At 30.6% G+C, this 20,344-nt stretch overlaps 9 protein-coding genes across 9 annotated transcripts; 5 read left to right on the top strand and 4 right to left on the bottom strand.

Annotated features, from left to right (window-relative positions):
* Positions 1-1,168: 1,168 nt before the first annotated feature.
* Positions 1,169-3,354, top strand: BX663DRAFT_333705 (uncharacterized protein). Its single transcript, XM_051522132.1, has 3 exons — positions 1,169-2,838; positions 2,949-3,000; positions 3,052-3,354. Exons 1-2 carry the CDS (start codon positions 1,392-1,394, stop codon positions 2,978-2,980), a joined length of 1,479 nt encoding a protein of 492 aa, XP_051384157.1. The 5' UTR covers positions 1,169-1,391; the 3' UTR covers positions 2,981-3,000; positions 3,052-3,354.
* Positions 3,029-3,847, bottom strand: BX663DRAFT_419157 (uncharacterized protein; the record flags this gene model as incomplete). Its single annotated transcript, XM_051522384.1, has 1 exon — positions 3,029-3,847. A coding segment is annotated over one exon (819 nt), but the record flags the coding sequence as incomplete, so codon positions are not given.
* Positions 3,848-4,269: 422 nt separating this feature from the next.
* Positions 4,270-7,426, top strand: BX663DRAFT_530328 (vacuolar protein sorting-associated protein 35; the record flags this gene model as incomplete). Its single annotated transcript, XM_051530308.1, has 6 exons — positions 4,270-4,377; positions 4,466-4,562; positions 4,642-5,153; positions 5,278-5,823; positions 5,897-7,111; positions 7,181-7,426. The coding sequence occupies 6 exons, from the start codon at positions 4,270-4,272 to the stop codon at positions 7,424-7,426; spliced, it is 2,724 nt and encodes a 907-aa protein (XP_051384155.1).
* Positions 7,427-7,453: 27 nt separating this feature from the next.
* On the bottom strand, positions 7,454-9,835 carry BX663DRAFT_559890 (major facilitator superfamily domain-containing protein; the record flags this gene model as incomplete). The annotated part of the gene is made up of 8 exons (XM_051531873.1): positions 9,676-9,835; positions 9,132-9,305; positions 8,966-9,057; positions 8,545-8,853; positions 8,186-8,431; positions 7,934-8,111; positions 7,748-7,836; positions 7,454-7,665 (listed from the first exon to the last, which is right to left on the bottom strand). Exons 1-8 carry the CDS (start codon positions 9,810-9,812, stop codon positions 7,454-7,456), a joined length of 1,437 nt encoding a protein of 478 aa, XP_051384154.1. The 5' UTR covers positions 9,813-9,835.
* Positions 9,836-10,113: 278 nt separating this feature from the next.
* BX663DRAFT_333601 (Acireductone dioxygenase ARD family) lies at positions 10,114-11,108 on the top strand. The gene is made up of 5 exons (XM_051522131.1): positions 10,114-10,409; positions 10,492-10,556; positions 10,631-10,751; positions 10,812-10,908; positions 10,968-11,108. Exons 1-5 carry the CDS (start codon positions 10,224-10,226, stop codon positions 11,036-11,038), a joined length of 540 nt encoding a protein of 179 aa, XP_051384153.1. The 5' UTR covers positions 10,114-10,223; the 3' UTR covers positions 11,039-11,108.
* A 21-nt stretch (positions 11,109-11,129) lies between these two features.
* On the bottom strand, positions 11,130-12,084 carry BX663DRAFT_586983 (calmodulin; the record flags this gene model as incomplete). Its single annotated transcript, XM_051532249.1, has 5 exons — positions 11,887-12,084; positions 11,757-11,806; positions 11,573-11,675; positions 11,444-11,511; positions 11,130-11,355 (listed from the first exon to the last, which is right to left on the bottom strand). The coding sequence occupies exons 1-5, from the start codon at positions 11,887-11,889 to the stop codon at positions 11,130-11,132; spliced, it is 450 nt and encodes a 149-aa protein (XP_051384152.1). The 5' UTR covers positions 11,890-12,084.
* Positions 12,085-12,596: 512 nt separating this feature from the next.
* On the bottom strand, positions 12,597-14,398 carry BX663DRAFT_504158 (uncharacterized protein). Its single transcript, XM_051526883.1, has 4 exons — positions 14,022-14,398; positions 12,774-13,945; positions 12,740-12,743; positions 12,597-12,635 (listed from the first exon to the last, which is right to left on the bottom strand). The coding sequence occupies exons 1-2, from the start codon at positions 14,287-14,289 to the stop codon at positions 12,846-12,848; spliced, it is 1,368 nt and encodes a 455-aa protein (XP_051384151.1). The 5' UTR covers positions 14,290-14,398; the 3' UTR covers positions 12,597-12,635; positions 12,740-12,743; positions 12,774-12,845.
* A 2,260-nt stretch (positions 14,399-16,658) lies between these two features.
* Positions 16,659-18,474, top strand: BX663DRAFT_504149 (S-adenosyl-L-methionine-dependent methyltransferase). Its single transcript, XM_051526882.1, has 7 exons — positions 16,659-17,014; positions 17,108-17,189; positions 17,265-17,277; positions 17,344-17,431; positions 17,491-17,787; positions 17,868-18,056; positions 18,144-18,474. The coding sequence occupies exons 1-7, from the start codon at positions 16,762-16,764 to the stop codon at positions 18,338-18,340; spliced, it is 1,119 nt and encodes a 372-aa protein (XP_051384150.1). The 5' UTR covers positions 16,659-16,761; the 3' UTR covers positions 18,341-18,474.
* A 770-nt stretch (positions 18,475-19,244) lies between these two features.
* Positions 19,245-19,893, top strand: BX663DRAFT_333344 (uncharacterized protein). Its single transcript, XM_051522130.1, has 3 exons — positions 19,245-19,291; positions 19,392-19,497; positions 19,578-19,893. Exons 2-3 carry the CDS (start codon positions 19,450-19,452, stop codon positions 19,779-19,781), a joined length of 252 nt encoding a protein of 83 aa, XP_051384149.1. The 5' UTR covers positions 19,245-19,291; positions 19,392-19,449; the 3' UTR covers positions 19,782-19,893.
* The last annotated feature ends 451 nt before the right edge of the window (positions 19,894-20,344 follow it).

Genomic DNA, 20,344 nt, shown 5'->3' with positions numbered 1-20,344 from the left:
AATGCTTACTGAAAACAAAAAAAAAAAAAAAAAAAAAAAAAAAGATTTTCAAAAAGGACAAAAGCTATTTGAAAAAAAAAAAAAAGGTAAAAAGTCCTAAAAGAAGAGAATAAAAGATAAGATTGGTATATCTTATATTAGACAAAGAAAGTATACTTTTGGAATTAACAGATAAATGTTATGTTTTATTTTACCTTTTTATATACATTTATTTACCTGTTTAAAACGTGTTTGATTAAAGATAATAGACAAGTTAGTATATGTGTTAATATAAACAATAGTTATTATCTTACTTTTAATATATCATTGAAAAATGTTCTGTAGAAAAAGTAGAAAAAGCTACTACCAACATAAACAGGACTCTTTTGCTAAGAAAGAAATAAAACTGGTCAGTATAAATTTGTTAATAAGAATATTCTAAATCTTTATACTACCTTGAATATAATAAATATCTACAGAAAATAAAACAATTGTAAGTAAATAAGTATTAATCTAAAAGAATAAAAAAGAAATAACAATGAATGTGGAAAGCTAGTAATTTTCTTAACTTTCCCTATGATCATATGATTTTCTATAGATCCATTTTTGGAAAAAAAAGTGTTTTTTTCTGCTGTAATTTCACAATGCAAATAGTGTGATTACTTTTTCTTTTTCTCTCCCTGTAAAAAAAACACAGCCAAAATAGCTGTAAATTTAAACATTAAAAAAATAATGATTATTAACAATAGAAATGTCTTTTTTTTATATATATATTTATTCTATGATATTATATTGAACATAATATATTTTTTATTTGGAAGTTTTATTTTAAAAATTAGTAGAAATAAACAATTAAAAAAACCGCTGCTAAAATTGTGGCGTACGACGTATAAAAGTACTATACGTCGTACGCCAACTTTTCGCAGTGCCGGCTTAGAAAAGGTGGTTTTTATTAAAACAAGATGATTTTTGAAATGTCCATTTTCTCTAACGTCGTGCAACATCCTTGCATGACTATACAACAATACGTTAAATGCAAACCACTGTATTTTAATAAAATTACATCATGGTAAAAAGTCATTTCAAAGACCATTGCTAAGTTTGGGATTGTAGAAATAACAGTGCTTTGACCCTGACCAACTCAATTTTGAGAAGCGATCAATTGGTTTTCAAAAAGTAGACCAATTGATTTCAAAAAGGTGATCAAACTGACTTCAAAAATCTAGCCAATTGGGATCGAAATATTGACCAATTAAATTCAAATATTGGGGCAATTTTTTCAGCAAAGTGACAGATTGAGAGTGTTTTATATAGAATAAAGTAGTAAAAGTAAAACCTATCCACCAGCTAAAATTGTTTTAATCTTATTACTTCTTTTTTCCTCTTGTCTTTTGTCTATTGTCTCTTTAAAAATGGAATCTTATTTAGCAAACATAGATGCTTATATGCAACAAAAGCAACGAGAAGAAGAAGAGCAACAGAATCAACAAAACAATAATAATCTTAATGATAGCACTAATCTTACTTCATCTATTGATGACATTTGGCTTAATTATATACCTACAAGTAACATTACGACTACTGAACAACCTACATTTTATAGTTCAATGTACATGAATTCACCTTACTATACTGATAACACGAATATGAATTCAGCTTTACCAACTAATGTGACAATGACTCAAACATCTTCACCAGTGTCAACTAATTTTAATCTTTCTCCTCCTCCTCTTTCTTCGCCTCCACAACAACAACAACAACAGCAACAACCAATAATTGGACCTGATGGTCAACCTATCCGTATTCGTAAAAAGCCAGGACGGAAACCTAACCCTACTTCGCCTGCTCTCCGAAAAGCTCAAAACCGTGCTGCTCAACGAGCCTTTCGAGAACGTAAAGAGCGTCACATTCGAGAGCTTGAATTAACAATACGCCAGCTACGTGATCAACGTGTTAGTCTTACACGTGAGCTCAAATCGGTAAAGAAGTCCCTCGAAATTTATAATATTGAAAACTGGTATTTGAAGGGATTAGTGCTTACCTTACAGTTTATTTGTATGCATCATAATATTCAAATTCCTGAACATATGCCTTATTTAAGAACCGAGGCTTTACATAAAATAGGTGTGGAGAGCCCACATGCGATTGAAGCGTATATAAATACTTATACTAAAAATGACACGAATTTAAAATCAACCAACACCAATACCAACACCACCACCACCACCAACACCAACGCCAACACCAACACCACCACCACCACAACAACAGAAGCAGAAACAAAAACAGATATAGAAGCAGCAACAACAAAGCCCTCAGTAATCCATCAAGACAATAATAATACAACCATTTTAGCATCTGAATCCAACATAAAGCAAGTACTCCCTGTTTCCAGTCAAGAAGCTATTCAATACATACGACTTCATATGTCAACACAAGCTGCATTACCACATACTTCCATTCATGATCATGGCCTTTCACATCTCAACCCTACTACTTTACAATTAGCTATACCTGACCATGACCCACGTATCGATTTTATTCCAGCCCCGCATATGCGTGACCGTATGATTCTGTTTCGCAATCAAATAGATTATGATCGTTGTTTCAACATGTTAATAAATGGAGCTGTATATCATGGTGGAGACCCAACCAAGGCTGAAAGCTGGGAATTGCCTACTGAATTCTTTAATGAATTTTGGTATCTAACATTAGATTATGATATTCGAAAGACAAATAAGTGGAGAAGGCTGAAAGGTCTAAAAGACCTAACGCCGCGTTTACAAAATAGAATAATAAATAATAATTGTCAAGACTTTAATGGATCATTAAGGCGACAAGATAGTTCACAGTCATTAGGTAAATAAGATATGCATATATACACACACTAAATTATATAATCTAATATAAATATGTATATATATCTACATCTACATCTATATCTTTTTCTATTCTATTCTATTCTATAGAAAGCATTGTAGATTTAATGTCTTCACTTTAATAACAACAATTGTGTGTTTTGTAAATAAAATTATAATGATTTTTCAATCACTTTAACCGTTCCTTTCACAGCCAAATACCCTGAATCATCATTTATCCATAACTCATATTCATTTTCATTCGACTGTTTACCAGCCAACATCATAGGCTTGTTGACATAGAGAGGTGATAAACAACGATATTCAAACGATATTACACGCCTCTTTGTCTGCTCTCTTAACAGTTCCATAAGTAATGTGCCACTGAGTGGACCATGAACCAAACACGCTGGATGATGTTCTATATTTGTTGCATATTCATGATCAAAATGTATTTTATGTGAATTAAACGTTAATGCAGAATATCTAAATAATAAAATGGAAGTGGGGGTGATGATCTTGCTAAATTCGGGTTGCCGATTGGTTTGAATTCCTTTTTTATGACGGCGACGAGTCATCGTGGACGGAAAATAGACGAGACATCGTTGTTCACTCATTGACCATCCATTCTCATTAGAAATGTCTTTGTTAATCCAGACAGCTACTGAGTCTTGTCTTTGAATATCCATGTGATCTAGATGTGTCTTCATCATTGCCTTATCTCCTACTTGCAGAACGTTTGTAGGGCTCCATTGGAATCGTGCCCCTGCCCAAAGTCGTTGTTCAAAAGGCTTTGGAGGAAGAAATAGTGTATCATAACCGTCATTTGCTAGTTCTGATTCAGTGAGACGAGATGGAAAATAGATGTGATGCCAACAGGGCGGCACGACAGATGTCATGTAAGTGCTATTCAGAGTCTTGGCGAGTAAATTTAATGGAGACCAAGTAATGTCATCATGAGATGTAACGGCTTGTTGCTTGACTTTAGTTTCCCAAGATTTTAATTGTTGAAGAATTGTTGTATAATAGCGGGATCTTTGAGCACAAGACGAATTACATCTTTTCAAGTAATGAAGAGTTAACATTTTAGTATGTATATACATTTATACTTGTATGAAGAAAATTAAAAGAAAGAAATGAATAGAATTATATTAATAGAAAAGAAGCTACTTTTATAAAAAAAAAAAAAAAGTATAAATAAAATATAGTTTTAATTATAAATAAAAACAGCTCCCCCCCTTAAAGTAATTTTTATTTATTTAATTATACAATGTTCATTAAAGAGATTATTTATTACTTCTTCAATAAGTCTCATGTAAAATGATTTATTATTTTGTATTTACATTTGTACTCCGCCAGTGAAATACAAAACCACAAATTACATTACATTGTTTTTCTTCCTTTTTTTTTTTTCTATTTATAAGTTAAACAAATGAGTAACCCTTTATTAAGTCCTGCTCCCTTAGAGGACCAAGCAAAGCTTCTCGATGAAGTTTTAAATGTTGTCAAAGTACAATCCCATCTCATGAAGAAATGTCTGGTAAGCAAATATGCATATACACAGAAACTGGTTTTATTGGAAGGAGGGGAGGGGGGTTTTTTTTTGGCATCTAATTGTTTGTTTATAGGAAAATAACAAATTAATGGATGGGTTAAAACATTGCTCTAACATGCTTGCTGAATTACGTACTTCTGCTCTTACTCCTAAAAACTATTATGAGCTCTGTAAATAGCATTATGGTCTTTTATTTTATTTTATTTTTTTCAATAACTAACAGTTTTAATTTTTTTTATATATATAAAGATATGTCCATTTTCGACGCTATGCGTCATCTCACTGTGTTTCTTACAGAAGCCCATACCTCGGGCCGTCATCACTTAGCCGACCTTTATGAGCTTGTTCAATATGCAGGAAATATTGTACCTCGTCTTTATTTAATGATTACTGTAGGTGCAGCTTACATGAGCATTCCCGATGCCCCCGTCCGTGAAATTATGCGAGACATGATGGAAATGAGTCGTGGTGTTCAGCATCCTATACGTGGTCTTTTCTTGAGATACTATTTAAGTAGCATGACGCGTGACTATTTGCCAGTGGATAATAGCTCAGATGAAAATGACCTCTTTGAATCCATACAGTTCATTCTAACTAACTTTACTGAAATGAACAAGTTATGGGTTCGTTTACAACATCAAGGACATTCTAGAGATCGTGAAAAGCGAGAAGCTGAACGTCGTGAGTTGCGTATTTTAGTAGGAACTAATTTAGTACGTCTGAGTCAATTGGATAGTGTTGATCTTGCCATTTACAAAAAGGTATTCAAGGAGAGAAAGAAAAAGATAAGGATATAAGCATTTACATTTTTGGCTAAATAATTCCCTTTTTCTTAAAAAAAAATCTTATGTATGTATGTGTGTGTGTGTGGATAAATATGATTAGGATATTTTGCCAGGTATTTTGGATCAAGTTGTAAGTTGTCGTGATGTAATTGCTCAAGAGTATTTGATGGAAGTCATTATACAAGTATTCCCAGACGATTTCCATTTGCGTACGTTACAACCATTCTTGGCAGCAACTGCACAGCTACATCCCAAGGTGAATGTAAAACAGATTATTATTTCGTTAATTGATCGATTGGCAGCATTTGCAGCACGCGAGGCTGAAGATGAGTCACAAAAGACACGTGAAGAAAATGTTCAACGTATTGCCAATGAACGTAAAAGAAGATTACAAGGCATCGAGCCTCAAGAGGAGGAGGAAAAAGAAGAAGAGAATCAAAAAGATGACGAAAAAGAAGAAGAGAATGAGGACGAGCTAAAAGAAGAAGAAGAAGATAAACAAGAAGATGACGAAAAAGAAGAAGAGAATAAGCAAGAAGAGGAATCAACAACTACTGATAAGGAAGCTATTAAAAAAGTACGTGGTATCCCTGAAGATGTTGAACTCTTTGTTATTTTCTGGGAAGAAATTGTTGAACTTGTCAAGGTAAAGCATCATTTATTTTTATTTTATTTTATTTTTGTAAATTATCTTCTTATTTCTTCCTTTTTCCTTTTAGGCACGACCTGATCTTACTGTTCAAGACTTGACTGCATTATTAGTTTCTTTAGTTAATCTTTCTTTGTCTTGCTATCCAGAAAAATTCGATTACGTTGATCAGATTCTTGCCTTTACTAAAGATAAAGTTATTGAATATGCTGATTCTCCTGATTTGCATTCCAAAGCCACTGAGGCAAATCTTCTTGCACTCTTATTGGCACCTATTCAACAATATCGATCTGTCCTTTATATCTTGGCTCTTGCTAACTATCAACCTCTTTTATCTCTTCAACCTTTCAATACACGACAGGTTATTAGTCATGCCGTTGTTAATAGCATTTTGAAAAATGAGACAATAATTGAGATACCCGAGGACGTTCATGGTGTCCTTGAATTGTGTGATGTTTTATTAAGAGATCAAAAGGATGCTCCTATGACTGCCTATCGACAACAAAAATCAGATTTATACGAAGAAGATTATTTAGAAAAGCAAAGTCTTTTGGCACGTATGATTCATCTCTTCCAATCGCCTCAAGAGGACACACAATTTCTTCTTTTGTCAGCGGCTCGAAAGCAATTGGGTGATGGTGGTGATCGTATCCGCTACACTTTCCCTCCACTTGTTGTATCAGCCGTCAAACTTGCCCGTCGTTACAAACAATTGGATAATGGAGAAGAAGATGAAATATGGGAAAAGAAGATATCTGCCTTATTCCGTTTTATTCATCAAGTCATTTCGACACTTTATCATCAATGTCCTTCTAGTTCTGATAACACATGTTTGCACTTATTTTTACTAGCAGGACAAAGTGCGGATGAATGTGGTTTTGAAGAGATAGCATATGAGTTCTTTGTAGAGGCATTTACGATTTATGAGGAATCCATTTCAGAATCAAAAGCACAATACCAAGCAATAACATGCATTGTAGGCGCTCTTCAGCAAACGCGTGTCTTTTCTGTCGATCATTATGATACTTTGATTACAAAGGCAGCGTTACATAGTTCCAAGCTACTCAAAAAGCCAGATCAGTGTCGTGGCGTTTATTTATCATCCCATCTTTGGTGGGCAACAGGTGACAGTGAGCCTTTATTCAGAGATGGAAAGAGGGCCCTTGAATGTCTTCAAAAGGCACTGAAGATTGCTGATAGTTGTATGAATCCTGTTACAAATGTTGAATTATTTGTAGAGATTCTGAATCGATATATTTATTATTTTGAAAAAGGCAATGAAGCAGTAAAGTATTTAATAATATATATATTTATATTTATATATATTCACTTGTTTTATTCTCTTTATTTATAGGTTACAGTGAAGTATTTGAATGGTTTGATTGATTTAATTCATACTAATTTGGGTAACATGGATAATCCTGATCAACATCCACCTACTTCTACATCATCTGCACTTATTGAGCATGAAGGTTCTATTCCTGATTATGTTCGACGTCATTTCCATGCTACCCTATTACACTTACAAAATCGTAAAGAACAATGTACACGTACGGAAACAGGACCTAAATACGATGAATTAGATCTTGGTAACTTTTAAAATAAAGATATGATACTATGTATTTTATTATAAAATATATTTAAAATTATAATGTCTATCCCCTACTAAATCAGGGCCACCATAGCGTTCAATTTCTAGTTGTTGCTGTTGTTGAGTAGTTATATTTTGTTTTCGTTTGTTATCATGTTGTAATAAAAGCCGTAAAAGGATAACAAGACAAGTTTGTAAAGCTACAAAACTGAGAGCAATCGTATTGCCTTTCACATAAGAGGGTGGATCTTTTTTTTTTTTAAAAAAAAATAAAGAAAAAAAAAAGAAACATAAATATATGAATACATACATATTTATATAAATGTTTACCATAATAAATTTGTCCTCCAATAGCTCCACCTATAGTACCAAAACTTACTATAGTAGCTGATGCAACTGCACGACGTGTTAAGCCACCACTAAGTGAAAGAGAAGGATGGAGTGGCGGGGAGGGGAGGGGAGGAGTGTGTTAAGTAATCATGTTAAAATAAGAATAATAAGACTTTTCATATTTACTAGTTATTATTGAACCACGCTACTTTCACTGCTACGTTTGCATAAACCGAAGTTGTTACGAGACATGCAGCGAAATAACAAGCAACTACATTAGATGGCAAAAGGATTAATAATAAGAAACCTAATATGGCCAAGCTATTTAATGCGATCATATGAAATGCTCTTTCAAAATAACGATCTAAAATAGAATAAATAAATAAGAAAAAGAGAAAGAGAGAGAAAGAAAGAAAAAAAAGGGCCTGATTTTCTTACCTGAACTCCATCCAACTATGAATGTCATGATAAAGGCTAACGAATAAGGAGGAATTGTCAAGGCTTGAGCGACAGGTTTTGACCAACTACCCATATTGGCTACAATAGAAGGTAAAAATAAGGTAACGCCTTGCAATGGAATTGTCCCTGAAATATAAATGAACATGTAAAAATAAGTTTTCCAATCTGTAAAGACAGATAAAGCTTGTTTCCATGACCAAGCATGACTATAAGAATCACCAGCATCTATTATATACATATACATATATGTATATATATGTATGAGTGTGTGTGTGTGTGTATGGAAGGATTGTAAATTGATTATAGTAAAATATTTATATACATATATTTATATATACCTTGAGCAAGTCTGTTGATAATCAAATCACGTTCTTTGCTAGTTAAAAATCGAGTCGTTACTGTTTCTGGTGTATTAGGTAAATACCAAGCACTAAATAAACTTAAAATGATAGTAGGAGCACCTTCAATGATGAATAACCATTGCCAGGTAGATAAAGCAGAAGTTTGAATCTGTGATATAGCAAATGCAATCAGTCCACCTAATGCACCCGCTAAACTACCAAATGACCAAAAGAATCCAATACGACGACCATATTCTTGTCGAGTATACCATAATGACATAAAATAAACTACACCCGGAAAGAAGCCTATATCAACAACAACAATAACAACAAAAGGGGAGAGGAAGTCTATTTTAGTGTGTGTGTGTGTGTGTATATGCTTTTAATTTTGTCAAGTAATATTATAATTTATTTAAACCTGCTTCAAATAAACCTAATAGAAATCGACACATCATAAGAGAAGTAAAACTTTTACAGGCAGCCATAGCGGTAGCTACTATGCCCCAACAGCTATAAACACAAAGATATAAATATAAATATAAAACTAATTTGTTATATAAATAAAGTAAAATAAAATACACTACAACATTAAAATGGCTAACCAAAAGGATGCACGCCATCTTCTCATAATAATATTTGAAGGTAAATCAAATAGAACATAGGAGAAATAAAAAATAGATAATGCCCATTGATATTCTGTACTGGACATATTCAAGTCTTTTTCCAGCCCGCCTAATTTAGCATTTCCAATATTAGATCTAGTAGTAGTAGTAGTAGTAGTAGTAGTAGTAGTAGTAGTAATAGTAATAGTAGTAGTAGTAGTAGTAGTAGTAGCAGTAGTAGTAGTAGTAGTAGTAGCAGTAGTAGTAGTAGTAGTAGTAGTAGTAGTAATAGTAGCAGCAGCAGCAGCAGCAGCAGCAGTAATAGTAGTAGTAGTAGTAATAGTAATAGTAATAGTAATGGTATTAGTAAGTTATTATTTATCCTTTTTAGAATGATGATAACTAAAAGACCTTTCAAGATAACTAAGTAAATAAAGAATACAAAGTAACGGTAATAATCTCTTGTCCAATTTCCTAATAAATCTATTATCATCTTTTCCTAATAGATGTGCTTTATACACTTTACTTGACAAGTTGTTTAACATCTCTTATTTTTTCATCAACGACAATAGACTCAGTTTCAACCCTTATTTGTTCTTCTTCTTCTTTATCACTCATGACTGATGAAATTGACGATGTATTTGTTACTGTCTTCTTTATCATTTTTACTATTATCAAAACAAGACAGAGAAAAAGAAAAGAAAGAAAGGAAAGAAGGCTATACTATCTTCTTCCTTATTGTGTTGAATGCATGCATGTATGCATATATACATACATACATACATACATAAATTAATCCGTAGTGCGTTACCCCATATCATTAAAAGAGATTTTTAATTTATCTCCTTTTTTCGGTTTCATATCAACCAAGATTTTTTATCCAATCATATTAATGATAGATTATTATTAATTGTGGAGATAATAAAAACAACCCCTCCCCTTTCCCGTCATTGTTCTTCGGAGTTTTGTATCTATCTATCTATCTATTTATTTATCTATTTATTTATAATCATCTCTTTCAACAGCAAACGACTACTTTCTTTCTTTATCAAATAAATAAATAAATAAATAAAAATGAGAGCTTATATTTATGATAATCAAGATCCTGCTGATCAACGAGCACCTCATGATTTAGGCATCGAAAAGACAATTCAAGATCTTGAAAGAATAGGTGTTTTATACTGGCGAATTGAAGGACCTAATGCATTAGACAAGATTGATGAGATTTCAAAAGAACGAAATTATAAAAATCGAGATACTGTAATAAATAAATGGCTTGAGCCTTTATATATATATCTTTCACCTATTTTTTTTTCTTATTCACTTTTTTTTTTTATTCCAGATTATTGTTTCTCCTGATGCGATGGGTCCTATTTACGAAGAAAAAGTAAAATCATTCTTTGCAGAGTAAAGTATCTTTTATTGACAGACTGAATGTTTGTTTGTTTCACGATTTTAACATGAATCATATCAAAAAAAAGGCATCTTCATGAAGATGAAGAAATTCGTTATATTTTAGATGGTTCAGGCTATTTTGATGTACGTGACGAAAAAGATATTTGGATCCGTATCTTTATGGAAAAGGGCGATATGATTATTTTGGTAAAAAAGTGATAGATACATAGCCATTCTATTCTATTTATATATACCTTTTTTTGTTAGCCTGCTGGTATTTATCATAGATTCACAACAGATGAAAATAATTATATCAAGGCTATGAGATTATTTAAAGAAGATCCTTTATGGACTCCACTTGACCGTAAATATTCATTTTTTTTTTTACACATAGAGAACTAATTACATAATATGATGGTATAGGATCTGTTACTCATAATAATCAATGTCGAAAAAATTACACTCAAAATTATAATATAACAACAACAGCTTAACTGCATATATAGTTTATTTATTTATTTGGACATCTATCATAATAATAATAAAGAAGGAAAAGAAATCAGTATAGCTCTATTCTATTCATATTTATTTATTTACCATCATTTTAACAAATTCTTGGTAGTTAATTTGTCCATCTCCATCAACATCAGCTTCACGAATCATTTCATCAACTTCATCTTCAGATAACTTTTCTCCAAGTGAAGTCATGACGTGACGTAGTTCTGCAGCAGAAATATATCCATTACCATCTTTATCAAAGACTTTGAAAGCCTCTTCAATTTCTTCTTGAGAATCAGTATCCTTCATTTTTCTATATAAATATGTATGAGTATCATTATGTAAAAAATGAAAAGACCCTTCCTTTCCTCTCATAACAAAATATAATCATAATAGATTACCTTGCTAACATGGATAAAAACTCAGCAAAATCAATTGTGCCGTTACCATCACTATCTACTTCATTAATCTATGTTACAAAAAAATATATTATTATTATTATTATTATTTTAGTTTTACTATAGTATTACCATGTCTTGAAGTTCAGCTTCAGTAGGATTTAAATTCAGAGAACGCATAACAGTTCCAAGCTCTTTTGTAGTTATAAAACCATCCCCATCTTTATCAAAAAGGCTATAAATAAAAAGAAGAAAGGGGAAAAAAAATTATTAATAAATGACGAAAGAAAAAAAAAAGGGGGAAGGGGTAATTTACGTGAAAGCTTCACGAAATTCAGCAATTTGTTCTTCAGTAAGTTGATCAGCCTAATAAAGATGAAATATAAAATCATCAAAGAGATTTAATTAAAACAAAAAAAAAAAGCCCCAATATTTATATGTATTACCATGTATGTTACTATAAAGAAGAGGAGAGGAAAAAAAAATAAGAAAAGAAAAGAAAAGAGGAAAATAATAATCTATGACGACTCTTATCCTATTTCGCGTGACTATATAAATATACCGGAAAGTGGTTGTTGTTGTCGTACAAGTATGTAAATTTGAATGGTTTTGACTTGGCATGTGATGTACTTCTTTTTTATAAGGTACATAATACATCTGATTGGCTAACTTTATATAAAATCAAAAAAACACAGTTTCATCATCCAAATTTGAATAATGATTTGACATAGCTTTTTTTTTTTTTTAAAGTTGGTGACTTTAATATATACTTCGTTAAAGATCTAAATGATAAAGAAGATGAATTTTATTATTAAAAAAAAACAGAACAAGGTACAGTAAAGAGAAGAAACACAGCTCAGGAATAAATAAAAATAAGAAAAGAGCCATAACAGCAACAAAGTCACTAGTTTAAATAGATACTCTTTATGGTCGGGTTAATAAAGAGAGAAAATAGATAAGGGTTTGGTAAGGAGGATACTTACTATTCAGAACTTATAATAGACACTTTTTTGAAGAGAGACAAAGAAAATGGAGAACCAACTAATTTTAGTAGTAATATCTATAAATATAAAACGTCACATGTTTGTAATCATCATAGTTGCGGAAAGAAGAAAGATGACCTCCTCTCTTAAGCTAACTCGAGGATAGAGAGCTGAAAATGGTGACAATGAATATCTCTAACTATTTTTTTTTTCAGGTAAATATATTATATAAAAAAAAAACTCCCTTTTATCATAATTCATACAATTCTTTAAACAAAAAAGAAATTCAATTAAATTCAGAATTGTATTCTATTATTCAGGAAAGCAAACTAACATATACATGTATATAGCTTCCTTATATATTTATAAGTTTGTTAAAATATACAGTTTTATACAAATTTATAAATGATTGATTCCCATTATTATCCATGTTGCTTTATTAATAATTTGTTTGTATATTTCTTACATGAAAGATAATGTCGATTCATATCGTGTTTTCGAGCAAATGGCCTATTACATAACTTACATGCATATGGTTTAGGTCGATTTGGATTATGAATTTGAATATGCTCTCTCATGTTATTTGCTCTATTACTTGTATGTGAACAATGAGGACAAGAATGAATCTTTTTATGATATGTGGACCTTTTCTTTTTATTATTTGTGATTGGATAAAGAAGAGGCTTTTTTTTAGTGGTAGTAGTAGTAGTAGTAGTAGTAGTAGAAGAAGATGAAGCCGCTGTCTTCGTTATTGTGGTACAATGATGATCTGTTTTCATTACTGTCATGCTGCTTATTGTGTTATGAATATCATCTTGTTCTGTTAATAAGCTCTTTTCATCAATGACTGTAAATTGTTCTGCAAGAGATAAAAAGTCTTGATTGTTATTTGGAGATGTAGATAGGATATAATCATTTAATTCAGATGTAGTCAAGATCACATCATCAGGTACAGGAGAACAAGGACGTGATACAGTAGGTGGGAATAAATAAAGATTTGATGGAGGTGAAGATGTAGAGACTAAGGGCTGTAATGAAGGTGAAAGATAAGTATGAGTGTCTGGTTGAAAAAACCCATTAGGTGGACTATTCAAGAAATGAGAGGGGGATGTTGGGCTACTCAAGAAATGAGAGGGGGATGTTGGGCTATTCAAGAAATGAGAGGGGGATGTTGGACTATGCAAATAAGGCGAATAACAACTAGTATCATTATTATTAGGACTACCGAGTATAAATTGAGGAGAAGAGATGACTGGACTAAAAAGCTGAGATAACTCGGGTGAATTGACAGTAGTAGTGTTTGATAAGAATGGATAATCATGAGGAGGAAGAGGAGATTGGGGACTACCCACTAAGGGATTATCATCATTATTAAATATAGGCCGATGAGGTGAATGATTTGAACTTGATATAGGGGAATTGACTACTAATCCATCAAACCATAAGGATAAATCTTCGGCAGGAGGATAAGATGATGCTACAGGAAATAATTCATGATGATTATAATTTGAGGGTATTAATCCTATAAGTTATATAATTGGATAAGCTTAAATATTCTCACATAGGCAATATTTCCTATTTTTTCTTTTTTTTTTTACCATCTTCGTCTCTAATAGAGGTACGACGAGGAATATCAATAGGAAGAGTAGTTGAAGGAGGAGGTGAGAATAAAGAAGCCTCTGGAATAACTTGTTGTTTATTTAATTCGTTAAAAGTGAATTGCTGTATTAAAGTATCATTTTCATTATTATTTGACAAGCTCTTATTGTAAAATCTATTTCTAAAAGAAGGCGTCACTGTAAATACATGATCTTGAATAGATGAAAGAAATTTAACTGGAGAAATATTAAAAATCCCATTAGCCATACTATAAAATAAGATATGTAAAGTATTTATATTTATATAAAAGAGATAGATAGAGCGAGAGAGAGATAAAAAAAAAACAAATCAAATCAAATCAAAATAAAGAAAAAAGAGAGAGAAGAAAAAAAAATAGAATAAAATAAAAGGTGAAAATTTATCTTCTACAGTAACAGTAAAAACGTGAGGCGTATGACAAGAAGCAAATTGCCAAAATTATACAATTGTGGCCGAACCGTAGAATTTTCTGTAAGACCTATTTGAACAGAGTTTCAAAGTTCCCCGCATATACAAATATTATAATAAAACTAACAGTAAGCAAGTATAAAACAAGTCCTTATTATTATCATTCGTATGAAATTAAAAGAAAAGAAATGCATATTGCCGGGAATAGAATTATCCCCGCGACTGTGATAATATATACAATTGTGAAGAGAAGGGGCAGCAGTGTGGTGTAACGGCAAATTGGAATTTATAAATGTTGCAAATAAATGAGCGATTTGCTGTTAAAATTGATATATTTAAATAAGCTTTTATATATTAAGAAGGAGACTATTTTTTTTTTTTTTTTTTTTTTTTTTTTTTAAAAAAAAATACATAGTCTTAGGTTTCTTTATAGAAGCTTAGCTTAATTTGATTAGTTGTACAAAGAATATGTATATAAGTAGAAGATTAGATTTATTGTTTGTTATAGTAAAAGCAACACCAAAGGGTGGTTTTTATAGATCTGAAAGAGCTGGGAGGGAAGGGGAGTCAATTTGGTTGAAGAATAGTATACAATGAGTCGATTTCACACAAAAAAAAATTGGTCACCTCCTTGAGACCAAATCAAAGTTGAGTTGTTCAGTGTCAAAATACTTTTACATAGCTAATAAGAATATAAGCAGACAATTTTAATTCCACTTTAAGTCAGCAACGCTGATCAAGAATGAAGACAAATCGTGTTGATCAGGACCAGACAGCAAGTTGCTGATCAAAGTCAAAGCAGGCAATGCTGTTCAAAATAAAAACAAAATTATTCTCATTAGAATAAAAGCAGACGCTGCTGATCAGAATTGTATAAAACATCATCTGATAAGCATCTGTCCAAGAAACACACATTAGCAACTGTCCAAGAGATAGCTCGATAGGGTGGCAACGGCTTGTGAGTGTAGCGAAGAACCAGGTCGGCTAGTAACATTATACCTGAATCACTCCTATACCTGTTATAGAACAAACTCTGGATATGAGCATAAGTAAGATGAATTACATAATACAGGATAAGCTATAAACCTGAATATAAACTAAAAATATCATATCATATACTGTATATAACATCTTGTAAATAATATAAAACTTATGAACATTCAATCATGTAGACCTATCAATTAAATAAGACATCGTATCATTTCTAAATATTTATTTTTATAACCTTGATAAAGGATGTAAGTCGTCTCTGATATGGTAAAATAAAAATGTAAAAGACACCAGACGCATATACTCGGATCAAACAATAACTTTTTTTTTTATTTAAAGCCTCAGCCAGATCATTATAACATCCAAATAGAACAGTATCTTGAACCAACAAGACGTATCTATTTGAATACTAACATTGTTTCATAACTCTTGTTTCTTTTCTGGTTATTTTTATTTCGTTTTCAATTGGTGCTGCATTATTCTTTTTTAAAGGCTCAACTTTTAAAAAATTGATAACGAATGAGGCTATCCAACCAACAATGCCTATAGGTAAGCTAGTATAAGCAAAAAAAAAAAAAAAGTTCTTCCCCGCCCTTTCAGATCCATAAAACCGCCTTTTGGCGTTGCTTTTACTGTAAATATACCTTTGATCATCTCAGTTTCATCCCTATCTTATTATTAGCTAAGTCAAGTGATTTAACAATGTACAAAACTGGTAAAGGTCAGAAGACTTTTATATATGTATAAAGACTTCAGGTTTTGTTAAAGGAAAATATAAATAAAAAATTTGGATATAATGTATTAAGTCATATCACATGTAATAGAACTATTTTCACTTTTTTTAAAAAAAATGATTTGTCATTTATAATAAAATCCTTTGATATAAAAGATTGATCTTTATTATGTCACGAATATATTTTTACGTTATTGATCTACAAAGCTTAATATGTATGATTCATATTTATTTGTCCTTTAATATAGCAAAAAAGGACCTATACATATTATACTAGATTATATTTAAAAGAGAAAGAAGAGTTGAAAGAAAAAAAAAAGTAAATGATTGTTTGCAATGTTGCCCTTATTTGAAATTGCCTTTTGTTAAGCACATACATATTTATTCAAGTTATAAAGTAACTTTTTTCATATATAATCACACATGACTCTTTATATTTTATACAATTTTGTGTTCCTTTTCCACACACACACACACACACACAATAATGTATCTTTTCTATTCCTATTCTTAAGTAAAGAGAGAAGGTTTTTGTTTTTCTTTTATTTTTCTTTTCTTTATTCTTTTTGATGGGTAATCAAGCAAGTAAAGATAGATTGATGGATTATGCTAATCATAATCATTGTCACATACATCAAGAGATTCAACTAGAATGGGAATATCCAACACCTGTTTCTCCTCATAGCTACATTAAAAAGAAGAAGAAAAAGATAGAAGAAGCCATCATCATTAGTCCTACTCAATATCAATTTGTCTTGGCAGATCATATATCACCTCTGATATCTCTTTCTGCAGCTGCTTCTTTAAAGCAAAGAACATGCTCTACAGTAAATGAAATATCTTTATCAGATGATGCCAATCATGCTCTTAATGACAGTAAAAATCAAAGAGAAATGTCTACAATTGATTCTTTACCTGTTATTCAGAATAGTCAGCAAAAGAAAAGAGAAGAGGAATTATGGGTTTATGAATATGGTGCTGAAAATGAACGTGATAGGTATTGTTTATACAAATATAAATTATTATTATTTTTTTTTTTTAAAAAAAAGGTTTAATAACCATATATACATAGACAAACAAGACAAGTAAGTCGTTGTATAAATATTATATATCTACTGTTTATAATTATAATTATATATATACACCTATAGCATTATGTATTGAAGCTAGTCTTTAATGGAAATATCCATGTTCAATTAAATAATCCGGAAAGAATACTAGAAAGTGCATGTGGAGTAGGTAGGTTAAGTTTAAAGATGGCATCATTCTTCTCTTTAATCATCTCTAAATTTATATAGGATTATGGTCAATAGAGATGGCTCAAGCTTATCCAAATTGCCAAGTTATTGGTATAGATATCATACCACCTTCAGAGAAAGAAGGATGGACTCAGTCATCAAAATCTATTGAACAGAGAATACAATTTCAGTATAGCGATATATTATTGAATCCTATATCATTTCCTAATGATTATTTTGATTTCATTTATCAAAGAGATGTGGCTACTGTGGTGCCTTTTACAGTATGGCCAAAACTAATATCTGAATTCTTTCGAATACTTAAACCTGGAGGACAAATTCAACTAGTTGAGTATGGTACATATAATGATACATATATATATATATATGTGTATATGAATATATAATATCTTATTCGTCATTTCTATTTCTTATAGACCTATTATTCAAAAACCCAGGCCCAGTTTTGACTCAGGTAAACGAGTATTATCGTATAGCAGCATCTGCTATTGATGTCAATCCAGATTATACATTTTCATTACCAGATTATTTAAAGGAAGCAGGGTTTACTAATATTGAAATCAAGACATATGATATACCTATTGGTGAATGGCCAGCTACAGATTGTAAGCATATACACATATATAATATAAACTAAAGTGAAGTGTATATACATATTCACGATAATAATAATAATATACGTACACTCATAGTAGAGAAGCAATATGGATATTTATATAAAGAACAAATGAGGGCTTTATTTAAATCAATGAAACGATGGTGGTGTTCAGAAATTAAGGTATTATCTAAACAAGAATATGATAGAGTATGTTTAGAAGCTTTAGATGAATTTGAAGATTTTCATAGCTATGCTTGTTGGAAAATATTTACTGCGACAAAGAAGAAATAATCATATTATTTTATTATATACCCTACCCTATCTTATTAAATCTAAAGAGAAGGAGTTGTTGCTGCTATTGCATAAAAAAAAAAAAGAGAGAGAGAGAGGAGCTATAAATGTTTTAAATAGTGCAGGAGTCAAAGGACAGATCATTGGTTATTAACTTTAAGTTAAATTTCGTGTTACTTAACTATAATATTGATAAGCAGTAACATTGTTTGTAAATAATAAGAATTATAAAGTATTACATGCATAATAAAACAAGGCAAAAATCAAAAAAAAATATTACATGAGAAAAGTAGATATCATAATACAGATCCTACATTACGTGATACTGCTGATTACTATACGCTGTCATTATCATTTCTCTGTATTGGCCCCCGCATTTTTTTTTTTTTTTTTTTATTAATCTGAAGTTAAAGTAACATTTTACCTTATAAAAAGCTCATCATTGTAATTTCTGCTACTGGTTTTTCCTTTTTTTCTTTCTTCTAGCCCCTCTTTTTTTTTTATTATTATTCTTCCCTTTTTTTTAAAAAAAACTTGATTTTAGTATGAATATATCAACAACATTGGGAAATGTATTGGATCAATTATCTTTATCTACTTTAAAATATCATTGGCAAACTGTTTTAACATCAGCATTAGCATTTACTATTATTTATGAAATATCTCGCATATTTTCACCTCTATTATTCCCAAAGACATTTCAATTCTTTAAAGGCGTAATAAGTATATGTAAAAAAACGACGTTATAGAACAAATTTGTACTCAAGTTCCTTTATATATACATATATAATAGTATAATGCAACTAATTGGCATATCCATGTTGTATCTACTGTTCATTGTATCGCTGTTGTATTAGGATCTTTCTTTATATTCTCTGATAACACTTTATATCAGGATCGAGTGTTTGGTTATGTTAGATGGGCAGCTGATATTTATTCAATCTCTTGTGGGTAAAAGCCAAAAAAAAAAAAAAAAAAAAAAAAAAAGAAAAAAAAAAAAGACAAAAAATGGGGTTCATATTACTTAATAATAATGCCATGTTATTTATAGTTACTTTTTATGGGATACAATTATAGCTATTTATTTCTATAAATATCAGGGCATAAGTATGGTATTCCATGGAATTGCTTCACTTTCTGTGTTTTTATTTTCATTTGTAAGGTTTATTATATGTATATATATATAAATATTATGTAGCTTTTTTTATTATTATTATTAATTTATTTATTATGTTAGCGACCTTTTGTAAACTACTATGGAGCTATTTTTCTTATGTATGAATTAAGTACAATCTTCCTTAATTTTCATTGGTTTATGGTATGTATGGAAAATAATATTACTAGACGTTATTTATTTATTCAAAAAAAAAAAAAAAAAAAAAAAAAAAAAAAAAAAAAAAAAAAAAAAAAACTAGGACAAATTGCGTTGGACTGGTTCTAGAATTCAATTAATCAACGGTATCATTCTTCTGTTGACATTCTTTGGTGCACGTATTGTATTTGGAACTATTATGTCGTATAAGATGTGGTGTAAGTGTATATACTTGTAACAAGGAAAGCCGTATTTATGTATAATTATATAGGTGATGTTTATGCAGTTAAAGATAACGTGCCGTTAAGATGTAAGTATTATAGTGATATGATAGTCATATTCATTTGTATGTATGCATGCATATATTCAAGCTTATATGATTATAGATTATATAGTTTATGGTGGTGGTAATTTTATAACGACTTGTTTGAATATTTGGTGGTTTAGTCAGATGATTGCTATGTTACGTAAAAGATTTCCTTCTAAATATAATTAAATTCATACGTGTATTATATATTTCCTTTATTAAAATAAAATAATATATTCTATATCCTACTGTAAAATACCGTGCTCACATTACCGATTTGTGCCTTTTTTAAATCTTTTTGCGTACCTTTTTTTTTTTAATTTTAATAGAGTTGTACACCCACAACAAGCCTTTTGGAAATATGCAAATACATTAGCGGTGATAT

This window comes from Cokeromyces recurvatus, assembly GCF_025118155.1.
Source record: "Cokeromyces recurvatus strain NRRL 2243 chromosome Unknown BX663scaffold_8, whole genome shotgun sequence".
Taxonomy (NCBI): domain Eukaryota; kingdom Fungi; phylum Mucoromycota; class Mucoromycetes; order Mucorales; family Mucoraceae; genus Cokeromyces; species Cokeromyces recurvatus.
Note: the sequence above shows the minus strand (reverse complement) of the source record. Positions and strands in the feature narration are given on the sequence as shown.